The 13,416-nt window shown below is 55.0% G+C and overlaps 1 protein-coding gene across 4 annotated transcripts in view; it reads left to right on the top strand.

The window, feature by feature from the left end:
* The first annotated feature begins 3,848 nt into the window (after window positions 1–3,848).
* RCSD1 (RCSD domain containing 1) overlaps window positions 3,849–13,416 on the top strand; it is a 53,266-nt gene continuing 43,698 nt past the window's right edge. For 2 of the 4 annotated variants that reach the window (XM_066371412.1, XM_066371413.1), the window contains exon 1: window positions 4,799–4,963. In XM_066371412.1, the coding sequence (XP_066227509.1) occupies window positions 4,958–4,963 (6 nt within the window). In that variant the 5' untranslated portion in view covers window positions 4,799–4,957. Of the gene's footprint in view, window positions 4,361–4,798; window positions 4,964–13,416 lie in introns of those variants that run through there. The other 2 variants (XM_066371411.1, XM_066371414.1) reach the window with 2 other exon arrangements.

Here is a 13,416-nt window from a genome sequence, read left to right on the forward strand (position 1 = left end):
AGTGACTGAGATCATGCAGGTGCAGGCACAGGCGCACCTGGGACCTTGGGCAGGGTAACACTCCGTCTCTGCAGGGCATATCTGTGTGTTTCTTTATCCAAAGGGATGAAGGTTTCCTCTCTGGTCTCATGGGCCAGAATTCCCTCACTTCTCTGTACCTCCCTAAACCAGTTTTGGGCAAGGGGAATAGTATCTCCACCATGGCTCAGACTAGCGTGTATTTACCACTTTCCTGAAGCTAAGAGAAAGCAGACACCAGGGCCTGGGCGCCCCGCCCCCTTGGGCTGGGGCGGGGCCCAGGCAGGGATATTCTTGTTAGCGCTCCTGGGGTCACTGTAATCCATAGCAGGATTGAGGCGTGCTCAGGTACTCTGTGCGATACACTTTTCAGGTTGGAAAAGGTTTGAGTTCCCTTGTGGCTCTGACTAATTTCACTCCTAAATCTGGAATATGCCTCAGAGGAGAAGGATATCTCTGGGCCATCCCCTTTGTCTTTTTTCATCAACACTGTCCCTTATCCACAGCGACTGACCAGGGTCTTCATCACCAAGATTCCCCCACTGCCAGCCCCAGCCCAGGGAATGCCTGGTTGGCCCGTCTCTCAGCTGTAGGCACTAGCCCCTTCCACGGGGCATCTGGCTGAGTACAGTCTCTTTCTGTTTCCTTCCTTCCTTCCTCCCTCCCTCCCTCCCTTCTTCTTTCCTTCCTTCTTCTCTTCCTTCCTCCCTCCAGTCCTCTCTTTCATTCTTTCTTTTTTTCTTTCTAAATTAAAACCCTCCTCCAAAATTATGAAAACACGTGGGTTTACTGTAACAACAGACAACCCAAAGATATTTGTACAAAGTGAGATTTGAATACTCTCCTCTTCCTGTCTGCATTCTCTCTCCTCTCAGAAGACTGAGCTCTCCCTCCCTCTGCCTGCTATCCCTCCGATCACCAGCATCATCAGGCCTCTGCCCATCCCTTGGGTCCCCGGGGTGCAGGTGGGGTGGGAGGAACAGGCGATGAGGGGACTGGGGAAGGGGGGGGTCAGTCCGGAATCAAAGAAGTGGAGAATTCAATTTTTTTAGAATTGATTTGAGAGAGAGAGAAAGGGAGAGAGAGAAAGAGAGAGAGAGAGAGACCATAAGCGCTTTCTGTTCCTGGATGTGCCCTGACTGGGGATCAAACCGGTAACCTTTGCATATCAGAACAACGCTCTAACCAACTGAGCTATATCCTTCCAGGACTGAAGAGCTCCGTCTTACCCCACCACCTTTCCCCTTCACTTTTTAGTTTGAAATCATTTTAAACGTTGAGAAAAAAGTAAGATTCTTATAAAGAACTTTCACGCACCCTTCACCCAGGAATCCTGACAGTTTTGCCAATTACACTCATAATTTATTCCCCCCCCCCAGCTTTATTGAAATATAGCTAAAAAAGGAACATGTGAGATGACTTGATAGATGTACATAGACTGCTCACAACAATGAGGGGATATTTCAGAATGAACACAAAGTGATAAGATAGCCCCTCATTGTTGTGAGACATATATAATAATTCCTTTAATGTAACTTAGCATCAAAGAAGTGTACCTGGACCACACATTGAATCGTCATCACATGGCTCTATTCTAATCTACAACCCTTCCCCAGCCTGTGTTTGACCCTTTCCGATATTAAATGCTTTTGGAGATCACAGACCCGTCACTTTGAGGAATGTCATCCTCTGGGGCTTGTCCAAAGTCCCCTCATGACCAGGTGCAGGTTGTGCACTTGACCAGACTATCACGGAAGTGCCCTCCATGGCTATTTCTTAAACACAAGAAACCCTAAGCCTGGTGGCTTCCATTTCAGGCTATTCAACTCTGTTCCTCAGTGACAGTCACTTGCGGCAGAAGGAGTTGTTTTATTTTGCTGTTACCACATTCCCAGGATTTAGGGCTGACGTGCTGTTATATATTTTAAACCTAGTATGTGCAGTCATGAAAGAATATGTGCTTCTTGCTCTTAATTTTATCAATGGACAATCAGCAACAGTGTGAATGAACACTTACCAAGAGCTCTTGGCCATTCTGCTCAAAAACCAATCAAGTTCCCGCCTAATGCCTGCTGGGTCATTTTCCCCATTAGAAAGTCTCTGCCTTTGACTGAGAAGGAAAACTCCTAACAATGTGCTTCATTCATTCATTCATCATCCATCCACTCATCCATTCAGCCAACACTTATCGAAGGCCTGCTACATGTCAGGGGCTGTTTGGGGCACTGTGGTCCCTCCTGTTTGGGAGGTGTGTCTGCCTCAGGCTCTGCACTGGTCTTTATTTACTGAGTGGCTGGTTCTGACTATCAGGGGTCTAAAGGGGGATAGTGGAGGAAGTGGGTCCTGGTGAGCCAACCAGTCCCCCCCCCCCAGAGAGGGGGACCTCCCCAGAGGCACTTTCCCTTCCCCTTGGCTTGTCAGCTCCTCCCGGCTCTGTGGGCAGTGAGTCACAATACCAGGTGACCCAGCAAAACCAGTGTGTTTACTAGCAGCCTTATCTCCACAGTGGCCTCCGGGGATCTTCTGGAGGGGCAGGAGAGGGAGAAAGGCGACCATGACTCCCCCACACACACACACACCTCCTTGTGGCTGCCGAAACTGAGCTCTAGGCCGAGGTCCTCTCTCCCCATTTCCGCTCCTCCCTTCCATGAAGGTCTCTCTGCCTACGGCCCAAACAGCTCCGAAAGAGACAGGAGCAGGGCAGAAGCCGAGCTGGGGTGCACCGTGGGTCATGGGTACTTGCTGACCAAGGAAGGGCCAGAGCAGGGCGTGGAACGCAGCTGCAAGTCACCTTGGGTGACTGACGGCAACGCTATCTGGGTCTAACGGTTTCCTCCTGGCAGGCACTTCCGCCCTCCTGTTGGTGAAGCCAGAAACCTGTGCTGGGGCAGCCCCAACCTGAGCAGAAAGGAGGTCTCCATGGAGGCAGAAAGGGAAAGGCCCATGAGTCAGAGTTAGGAGACGGGGTGAGAGAACAGAGTCCCACATTAACTCAGCACCCCTACGTTTATGAAGAAAGGGGGAAAAAAATCACAAGCACAAGCATGCGCTGCAAACAAGGTTCCAGGAAAGGTCCTTTCCTGCTACCAAGTCTGCCCTATCGTCCTCCCCCTGCTGCTGTGTGGCTGGAATGGAAGGGGACTCACAGTCACTTCCTGGGGGCGGGGGTCCCTCGGAATGCCCCACTCTAAATGAAAGAAATATTGGGTCCCTACTCATTGGAGCTTGTCCCTAGGACTAAGAATTTATATCAAGTTACTCTTTGCAGCGTCGCTACTAAACTGTACAGGAGGGATAAATGAGGATCAGAGAAGTTGAGAGGCTCATCCAAGGAAACACAGCTAGAAAGTAAAAGAGCTGGAAAACAACTCTCAATCTGCTTCCAAAATCAAGGGTCTTGTCCCCGTGCTCAGCTGAGTTCCCCAGCCTCAGGAAACACTTTGGCGTTAGGGTTGCCAGTGTTTTAGAAGGTCAGGCCTCAGGAGGTTGTGTGAGAAGGAGGCCATGTGTCTGAGACTGGTATCCCAGAACAGCAGTCAGAGCCTGAAAGTCCACGGGTGGTGTCTTCACGGGGAGCAGAATCCGGGCAGTTCTTTGTCACATGAGCAACTCTCTGCTCAGCGCTCACCATCACACCGGCCCATGCACTGTCCACCTCTAGGACGGCTCTCCCTTTGGGGAGGGGGGTGGGGGCACACCGAGAGGCAGCCCCCTTCCTCTTCCCTCTCTCTTTTTGCCGGAGGGCTCCCCGCCCTGCAAGCTGGCAGCAGAGGCAGCTGCTGCTCCAGATTTCAGGCCTGACCCCCTCCTCAGGGCAGCCTGTTCTTCAGCCTCTCTGCTGCCCAGGGGCGGATGGCCCTGGGGGAGGGAGGCTATGCCGGGCCTTATGGGAATCCGAGGATGAGGGGCAGGATCTCACCCTTTCCTCTGCTTAGCAGGGACAGAGGAGAGGCCCAGAGGAGAGGCCCTCTGGACCGCAGCTCCGTGGGAGCAGACATTCCCTCAGAACCGAATGCATCAGTCAAGTCCAGGGAGATGTGGGAGAGGAGACGGACTGCTGCCTGAGCTTAGAAAGCTTTGCTTGGATACCTTGTTTTTCTCCTCGTCTTCTTCCTCCTCTCCCTCCTCCTCTCCCTCCTCCTCCTCCTCCTCCTCCTCCTGCTGCTGCCGCTGACAGGCAGATGAGGGCTGGACAGGTTGATGTGAAAATGGGAGGCTGCGAGGCGGATAGGTACTGCTCTGCAAGGGGAAAAGGCCTGTCACTTCGGCACCCAGCTGACTGACCAGGGGCAAGGCTGTCTTCCAGGTCCAGCTCTCCAGCCAGGACAGCCCAGAAAACCAGGTAGGAAAGAGCTGTGATTGCAGGGAGGGAAGGAGGGAGGGAGAGAGAGAGGGGAGGGGGAGAGCAGTAAGGATGTCTATAAAAGAGGGGATATCAAACGAATGAAAGAACAACTCTTAACTTTTTGGGCGAGAAAAAGAAAGACAGCATCGTAAAGGAGGGCGAGGCTGGGAAGGGCTGAAACCGTGCCAGAGACCAGGGTCTGGGACCCACCGCTCCAGACAGGCTCCGGGCAGCCGTCCCCTCCCATGTTTGGGCACATTAATGGAGCGAGGTGGCTCCCTTACCCGCGTCCTGCCCTGGGAGGGGACAGTATCTGTTTAGATTTGCGTCTAAATTTAAACCCTGATGGCTGGCCTCCCTCCCCCGCTCCTCCCCCTCCCTCCCCTCTCCCTCCCTCGCCACCTCCTCCTCCTCCCTTTCCCCCTCCCCCTCCCTCCTGTCCTCGCTGGAGGCCGGAGGCCGGCAGGCTGTCCCGCCGCCACAAGCCGGCCGCCCACTTGCCCTGCGCCGCAGCAGCCGCAGCCGGACCAGGCTGGGAGCGAGGACAGCGGGACCGTGAGCCCGAGTGGAGGAGTACAGTGGCACCTGGAGGACATGGAGGTAACGCCTGGCTGGCGCGGTGGGCGGGAGCGCAGCCCGGGCAGCTGCCTCTCGGAGCGCCGCCGGCAGCGGAGCAGGGTGCACGGGCGGGCCCCGCCGCTGTCCCGGAGAAGGGCGATGCCCCGCTGCTCGGCCAGCCCGGAGCACGCCTGGGTCCCTTCTAGGGGACCCCTAGGGGGGCAAGCGGGAGGGGGGGAAGAGGCGGGGGGGGGGGGGGCGACCTGCGGGAGAACCGCAAAGGGACGGGGGTGGGGCGGCCTTCCAAGGTCCAGGTACTTTGGAGAGGGATGTACACACTCGGGACAAAACAGTTGGGCTGGGTGCAGCTGACTCCAGGAACAGTCAGGCGATCTGGGAGCCCAGACCTCCCGAAAGCAGGAGCCCCTGGCATCTGGAGCCTGGCACCGACTGAGAAACAGGGCTGGCAGCTAGGTACGCCTTTTCCAGGGCAGGGACTTCTCTTCCACTGAAGGCTGGCCCCCTGAGACGGTCTGGTGGTCCTCTTCCTTCTCCAGCGGGACTGTCTCTCACGTCTCTCAGAACTTTCCGCAGGGCTCCCCTCGTGGGCAGACAGCAGTACTTCTGCTCAAACTGGAGACTCCCTGTCCCTGGGTGGATGGGGTGTGCTGGCTTCATCTGGGGTGGGAGTGGGGGGCTGAGGTCCACTCCCTGGGCCTGGGAATTTCCCTGTCCTTTCCAACCTCAGGGAGTCTGGGAACACCGGCCGCGGAGGCATGGCTGGGTGCATCCCCCTGTCTTCCTCCCCCACATCTTGGCACTTCCATAGACTTCTCCCTTGAGGCCCAGACTTGACACTGATTTAGCTCTAAGTCCATCTTAGCAAGACCTGGGGCTTTTGCAAAAAAAAAAGAAAGAAAAAGAAAAAAACAAAGAGGTTCATGTGTTAGATGGCATCTAAGGTGACTACACCCTTTTCAAAGGGAACAGCTCCTCCGAGGCTGTGGTCCTCCCCAGCACGCTCAGTAACTTCCTCTCTGTCCCCCATTCCCAGCGCAGTGACCCCTGCTGTGTGGCCTTTGCAGAAGCCACAGGTCTGTCCCTGCATTCAGGCATCCAGAGTTCAGGCATCCAGCCCAACCAGTTGTCTTCAAAGGACAGGCAGTGCCTTCAGGGAGGCTTTGTAAAGTGTTGGGGACCATGGGATCTGCCAGAGTCTGAGGTGGACCCTCCATAGGCACTTTGATACATCAGGGAAACTGAGGCAGATCAGGGCTGGGGATGGAGTTGGGGGTTCCAAACAGCCAGGCTCAGCGTGGGGTGTTCAGAGGTCTGCAGCACAGAGCTTTGGACTTCCCTCCGGTTTTCTCCAGCTTCAGGGCAGAAGACAGAGATGGCCCTGGGATGCCCACCCTGTTGAGCTCAGGAAGGCTCCTCCAGAGATTGCTCTGGAGGTTGGCTTCCCTCCTCTGGGAGAGCACAGGGAGCCCCAGGCCCTGGGCTGGAGGTTCAGTCTGATTTAGCCCCTGTCCAATCTCTTGCAGAAACAGATTAGGGGTGAGAGCAAAGCCAGTCTTAGGCTTCAAAGCAGGCTGCTAGTTGAGGGCCGAATGCAAGTTTGAGCCTTGCTCTAGGAAGACACAGAGGGACTCCTTCCACGGGGGCAGTTCCTCCCCCCCCCCCTTAGTCAAGGAAGGGAACATGAGTGGCAGAAACCCTGAAACTGTCACCCGAGCTACTTCCGGTGTGTCTCACGTGGCCATGAAAAGAGAAGGCCGTTCAACCTCCACAACGAGAAGTGTAGTAACCGACGGGGGCTGCAACAGCTCTGTCTCTCCGGAAGTCCGTCGTCGTCGGGGCGCCCTGAGTCCACAAAGAGGCACAGAGCCGCGGGTTGGCAGGGACTGCTTTTGAAGTTTCTTTGTCAGAAGGCCTGACTGTAGAGCAGCCGCAGCTAGCACAGGTCAAGGAAGTCAGGAGGAAACCAGGAGGCCCGGGAAGTGACGATTCTCAGCCAGGAAGTGAACGTTTTATGGTGGGACATGATACGGGGGAGTGGGATTTGGGGATTCCTGAAACCCACTTTTCAGACATGAAGGGACCACACTATCTGAGGAGAAACTGAGTCACATTAGTTCCCAGTATTGAGAACCCAAACCAGAACAACAGGCACACTCCACATTCCTTCTCAGGAGCCCACGTCACCACTGGGCGTCTTTGGGAAATCTTTTTTTTATTTTTAAGTCACTGTGACCATGATCAACAATGTCAATCATGACTTCAGCCCCCAATACGCTCTGAAATACACAAGGTAAAGATGTTTTTAAAGGCTCACGGTCCCACAGGGGAAATGAGACTCACTATCTCATGTAGGTAGTTTTCCAGGGTGTAAGTGCCAAGTGACAGGCTGGTACAGACCCCGAGTCCTACAGTCAGGCAGAATCTGGAGAAAGGAGGCTGGCAAGGGAGGTGGGTGGTCAGGAGGAGGCGCCGTGGGGGGGGGGCAGGGAGAACACGCCGGCTGTGCTCCGAAGAGACAGCCAGAGGGCTGGGGAGGCAGGTGGGCAGCAGCAAGAGGGATCGAAACCACAGGGTCCCCGAGTTGAGTGGATGCTGGCCGCAGGGGTGAGTGGGAGAGGTTTGCTGCGCCAGCAGGAGGAAGGGGCTCCTTTTCCTTTGTGCAAGGTCTCCTTGGCTAACTGTGCCCCTGAGGGGGTGTGCCTTTCCTAATTCAGACAGAGGCCAGCCGTAGCCCTCCGAGGCCAGACAGTGGATGACCCTGGGCTCAGGTCCCTAAACAGTGGGAAACGCTGGGAGGTGTTAAGACAGGACCCTGATGTAGCAAGAATGCCAGGGAGCCAGGCTAGGAGGTTTCTCGGGCATTTTCCGACGAGAGAGAGAGAGAGAGAGAGAAAATGGGGAAGACGGAAGAGGAAAGCCCAGGGTTATAGGAGGGCACAGAAATGGCCTCTGTATCCAGCTCCCAGGGAGCTCTCCCCCAGGATGCTACGGAGGAGGACAGGGCTGCTTTGACGCCACCGTAAGCCTCTTGCAGGCAGGGACTGTCTCCTTGGTGTTTCAGTCTCCAGACCTCAGCACAGTGCCCAGACTATCACCGTATTACGCCTCAAGACAGGTTTGCCTGACAAAGGAATTAGCAAAACGGGGGCTCCTTCCCCTCTCCGTCTGCAGCTCGAGTGTCTCCACCTGGGGAGGCCTTGCCAGACGCCCTCCTCCTACTTGACAGCACTTTCTTCAAACCCAGTTAGCGAGGGAGCATCCCTGGAAGGTCCCCTGAGGGTAGGAGCCTTACCTTATATCTATCTCTATGGCCTGAGGGGCACTCAGACACATGCCGGCTGAGTGAGTAAATAAGTGATTGGAGGTGGGAGGAAGATCAGATTTGTTGTTGGTGGTGGTGGTGGTTAGATATGTCATTCTAGGTAGAAATGTCCAGCAGTCTATGAGAAATGCAGACCCCTTAGGAGGTAACTATGATGTCTTCCGGTTGCTATGAGACAGGAACTGGAAGAGAGAAGTGTGCGGTTAAGAGCCAGAGATTTAGCGCGCCAACATTAAAACATTACTCAGTTACTTGCACGTGAATTGTAGACAGCTCCCTACGAGCAGAGAGCACTTGTAAAAAAATGTCTAATTCTTGTGGACCCGTAGTAGACATGTGAACTAGTCTACTATTGAGGCAAACAAATGCAGGACCTAGTGGGGGGGGGGGGGGCGTAAAACTTTGTTGCTAGTTGTTGCCATTGATTAAGCCAAGCATCTCTAATTTAGGTGGAGACAGTGAGCCCTTTTCTGGGAGGCAACTCCAAGTCCTTTGCCGATAGCATCATTCCTCCATTTATTCAGTATGTACTGAGCACTGATGACATGATGTGTTTAAAGGTCACTAAAAAATTATTGGGCTATCATACCTTTTTATTCGCACAGTCAGTATTACTGAGGAGACGGCGAGAGAGGATATATTTCGGGATACAGAATGTGTTCAGTTTTACTTCATTAAATATTTTTTCTACCATGATCTTGCCAACAGCGTTTGCTGTTTGGGGACCCACCCTCTCACTAAGCCACGTGCTAGCTACTGGCCGGAGTTTGTGGGTCCTAATTAGGGATCGCATGTCCCGTGTAAGCTGGAGCCCGTGGGGCATGGCCAAGTATCCCCATGTTCCTATCTGGCTCCCAGGCACTCTGTGGGGACCCTCAAAGTGACATGGGCTTCCCCTTAGCAGACACCTCCCATTGGCTGCACGCAATGACAGGGGAGTTTGGTGGAGTCAGACCGGAGGCCTGAGCATGCATTTCTGGGAGGGAGTCGGGTTTCAGAGCCTGAGCCCCGGGCCTGGGGCCTGGCGCCTCCCAAGCGGGCTGCCAACACCTGCCCGGTGCGGTTGATTCCGTGGGAAACCTGAACATGGGCTGCTCAGCAGCCCCATAATCTTATCGGGGCCACGTGAGGAGGCATGTTGATTCCAGAGATGTTTGGAGGCAGCTCTGCCTTCCTCTGGTAAATAGTTGTAGGTCTGCGGAGCCGGCTTGACCGACGCTATCCAACCCCCCCCTCCCAACAAGTAAACAGCTCACGGCTGTGCTCTGGGGGGTGGGGGGGATGAAGCAAGGCCGCCAGAGACACGAGGCCACCTGGGGGTCTGGGTACCGGTGGAACCCTTGCAAAGCCAACAGCCTACCGTGTGTCTGTCATCTGGGGAACAGTGAAGCCTAAGCTCCGCAGAAGTCAGATTTTCAGTTTCGTCACAAAAGCAACATTCACCTCTGTGTGGCCTTCAGGGTGTCCTATGGACACGTTTATCTCTCCGTGCACAGAAGGATACAGCGCTATCTCTGAGCAAGGAAACATAGTTGCTACTGGCCCAGGGCCCTCCCGAGCGAGACCAGAGGGGACACCGCCTTTGTGCCCCGTCTTCTGGGCCGCGAACTCCCCGTACTTTCCCTTTGGGAGTTCCCAAATACCTGTCTCCCCAGAATTGTGGGGGTCACTGCTGAGCCCATGAGGCTCACCTGTAGAGTCTCATGTGGCTGGGGCAAACCCTATTCTGAGGGGGGAGGTGGACGTGCAGGCCCCTCCCCTCCGCGAGAGGCCCTCTCGAGGTGCCCTCAGAGCATCAGGGCCCATCCCTGATGGAAAGCATGCCCCCTGCCACCTCCCCCCCGCCCCAGGCTGGAATCACTGAGGAATTCCAGACACTGGGGCTGGGCAGGCCCTCCAGCCAAGAAGCACAGTGTCTTCAGATGTGTCCCTAGCCCCTGGTTTTGAACCTGCTTCCACCACATCACAGCCTTCCTCCCAGAACAATCCTCCGTGTCACAGTCACAACTCTTCCCCAGGCCGGATCCTCTACAGTGAATCAGGGACAATTCACGGGACACCACACGCTAGTGTGCAGGTCCTACAGACAGGCAGTGAGGGCCCCAGGCACTGGGGACACAAAGATGAACGTAATGTGTCACCCTGCTGGTCCCTGAAGAACTTGAGTTAGCAGGCAAGGGCAGCACAGGGGTTTGCGCTCACCTGGACAGAGGAGAGGACTTGTACCCAGCTGGGGTTCAGGGAGGGCTTCCTGGTGGAGGTAGTTTCTAAGTGGAGTCTTGAGGGGTGAGTAAGAGTTGGCCGAGCACAGAAAGGCAGGGAGAGCATTCCAGTCCGAGATGACAAGAGCTGAGCCACTGGTGCCAGAAGCGACCTGTGTGGGGAGCTGTGCACAATTCATTCCTGGGAGATAAAGAAAGATAAAGGCATTTAAAGTGCGGAGGCCAGACACGTACGGAGAAATAGACGCAACAGCCCTACCGTCAAAGGAGCTCCTTCCCAGTGGGGGAAACCAGATAGTCGCACACAGGACAGGACACACGAAAACACAAAAGAGTATCTTGATAAGCTCTCAGACATGCGGGCATTCAAAGTCAGCTTCTCTAATGGGAGCCAGAGAAAACTCGCTTCCTCTGCTGGGGACTCCCCCACATGGTGGCTCCCGGTGGCCTCCTGGCAGCCCCAGGGGGGGCACAACCTTAACCTCAGCCCAGTTTCAGCCCGGTGATGGGGCACTCTGCCCGGGGCTGGCCCCTGACAGCCGCTGCTGAGGGAAGCCATTTGAAGCAGGCTCCAGGTTCCAAGGGAGGACCTGTGGTCAAGCTCAACGAAAGCCACCCCAAGGCCCTCTTACCTGCCCCGCCTCCCCTGCCTGGAGAGAGGCCCCCAGGAGTGAGCCAAGCAGACCCACTCGCTCACAGGCCCTGTGCGGCTGCCAGACGAGAACAGGGCTCGGGACCCCTCTCCGATCCATCCACCTGGGGTGAGGAGGGACAGACGCGGAAGGAATGGGGACAGAACAGGGTGGCTGGGTCACTTGAGGAGGGGGGGAGGAGGAGGAGGAGAGCAATCTGTCCCATCGCTCAAACAAGGACAGGCGACCGTAACAGGTCAGGGGAGTGTGCCGCCGTGAAACACTGTCCCACCATCTTGGTGGCTGAAGCAGCGGAGGGCGATTTCTCTCTCGGGTGGCCCGTCCTCCCACGGAGGGCTGGTTGGGGGCTCTGCACCGCGTCACTGTGCTCCTGCTCCTGGGGCCCAGCTGCTGGGAGAGGGAAGGAAAGTTCAGGGGGACTTGCCCTGGCTGTGGCTCTGGCCGGGGAAGGCTGGAGCTGGCCACACGCTCCGCTCAACCACTGGGATGAGGAAGTCCACCCTGTGCCCGTGTCCCCTGATGACAGCTAGGGCGCCGCTCTGTGAGCGCCGCTGGGGTCCTGGTGCGGCCTCAGGAGACCCCGCAGTGCAGACGGTCTGGGAGCCAGGTCTGGGGGTGAGGCCGGGTCTCTCAGGGGTGACCGCGGGCAGACGGAGAGCCTGTGCCTGGTCCACTCAGGCTGCCTCACTGGAGATGTGCACCTTCTCGTGGCTGGAGGTGTTTGGCTGCTAATGCAATGTTTTCAATGGCTTCCATCGTTCTTTGTGTTTTGGAGCATGATGAGGACAGGCAGGAAGATTTGAGGAGAAGACGGGGGTGCAAATGCTTCCAGTTTTTATAGGAAAGGTATCTGTAAAACAAACATAAGCCATCAGGTGTAGCTATTGGACAGCCAATTCCAGGGATCAAGCTATCCAGAGGGACAGCTTGCAGCCATCCTGTGATTCAGACATGCTCCCGTAGTGACCAGGGAGTCTGTGCCTTTTTCTTTTTTTAAATTTAATTTTTTTTTATTTTTTATTTTTATTTTTTTTTGTATTTTTCTTAACTTGGAAATGGGGAGGCAGTCAGACAGATTCCCGCATGCGCCCGACTGGGATCCACCCAGCATGCCCTCCCAGGGCGATGCTCTGCTCATCTGGGGTGTTGCTCTGTTGCAACCAGAGCCATTCTAGTGTCTGAGGCAGAGGCCATGGAGCCATCCTCAGAGCCCGGGCCAACTTTGCTCCAATGGAGCCTTGGCTGTGGGAGGAAAAGAGAGAGACAGAGAGGAAGAAGAGGGGGAGGGGTGGAGAAGCAGATGGGCGCTTCTCCTGTGTGCCCTGACCGGGAATCGAACCTGGGACTCCTGCACGCCAGGCCGATGCTCTACCACTGAACCAACCGGCCAGGGCCGAGTCTGTGCCTTTTTCTGCATGTAGTTACAAAACACTTAGAATAAGCCTTGTATACACGCCCAGCCTTTTGTGGAAGGGGTTAGGGAAAGAGCTAGTGCAGGTAACATTGGAATTAGGATTTGAAGAATATGGTAACAACCAGCTGCCCTCTGTCCCTTTGGGGTTTTGTCTGATTATCGCCTTTGGGTCAGGTGAAGGGGGAATGTGCAGAGAGACAAATGCCAAGTCCTGCCAGCCAGGTCCAGCGTCAGTCACGAGCCACAGGGGCCGGGCTGGTCCCTCCACATGTAAAGCCGGTTCCTGCTTAGAAGACTCTTCCGAGAAGCAAGTGAGATCACGCAGGATACAGAACTGATGGAAGCACCTTGGAAAGTTTAAAGATCCCAAAAAGTCGCAGTGGTGGAGACTGTTGAAAAACTGTCACAACCCGAGTGTGTCTTGTGTAAGCAAGTGCCAGGGGTTCTCTCCGCCTCACGGAAGGTGGCAGAGGGCGTGCCAAGAAGGTGACGCTGGTGACAAGGAGCAAAAGCTAAGGCTTCCGTTTGGGACCAAAGAGGATGCATAGAAGGGCTCTGATGGGTGTGATGGTGAGGAGGAAAGTACTCTACAATTCTACACCTTCTTTTTGAAGCACTTTCCTTTCTTTCTTTCTTTCTTTATTTATTTATTTATTTTTTACAGAGACAGAGAGAGTCAGAGAGAGGGATAGACAGGGACAGACAGACAGGAACAGAGAGAGATGAGAAGCATCAATCATTAGTTTTTCGTTGTGACACCTTAGTTGTTCATTGCTTTCTCATATGTGCCTTGACCGCGGGCCTTCAGCAGACTGAGCAACCCCTTACTTGAGCCAGCGACCTTGGTCTCAAGCTGGTGAGCT

Source organism: Saccopteryx leptura, chromosome 2 (genome assembly GCF_036850995.1).
Source record: "Saccopteryx leptura isolate mSacLep1 chromosome 2, mSacLep1_pri_phased_curated, whole genome shotgun sequence".
NCBI lineage: Eukaryota > Metazoa > Chordata > Mammalia > Chiroptera > Emballonuridae > Saccopteryx > Saccopteryx leptura.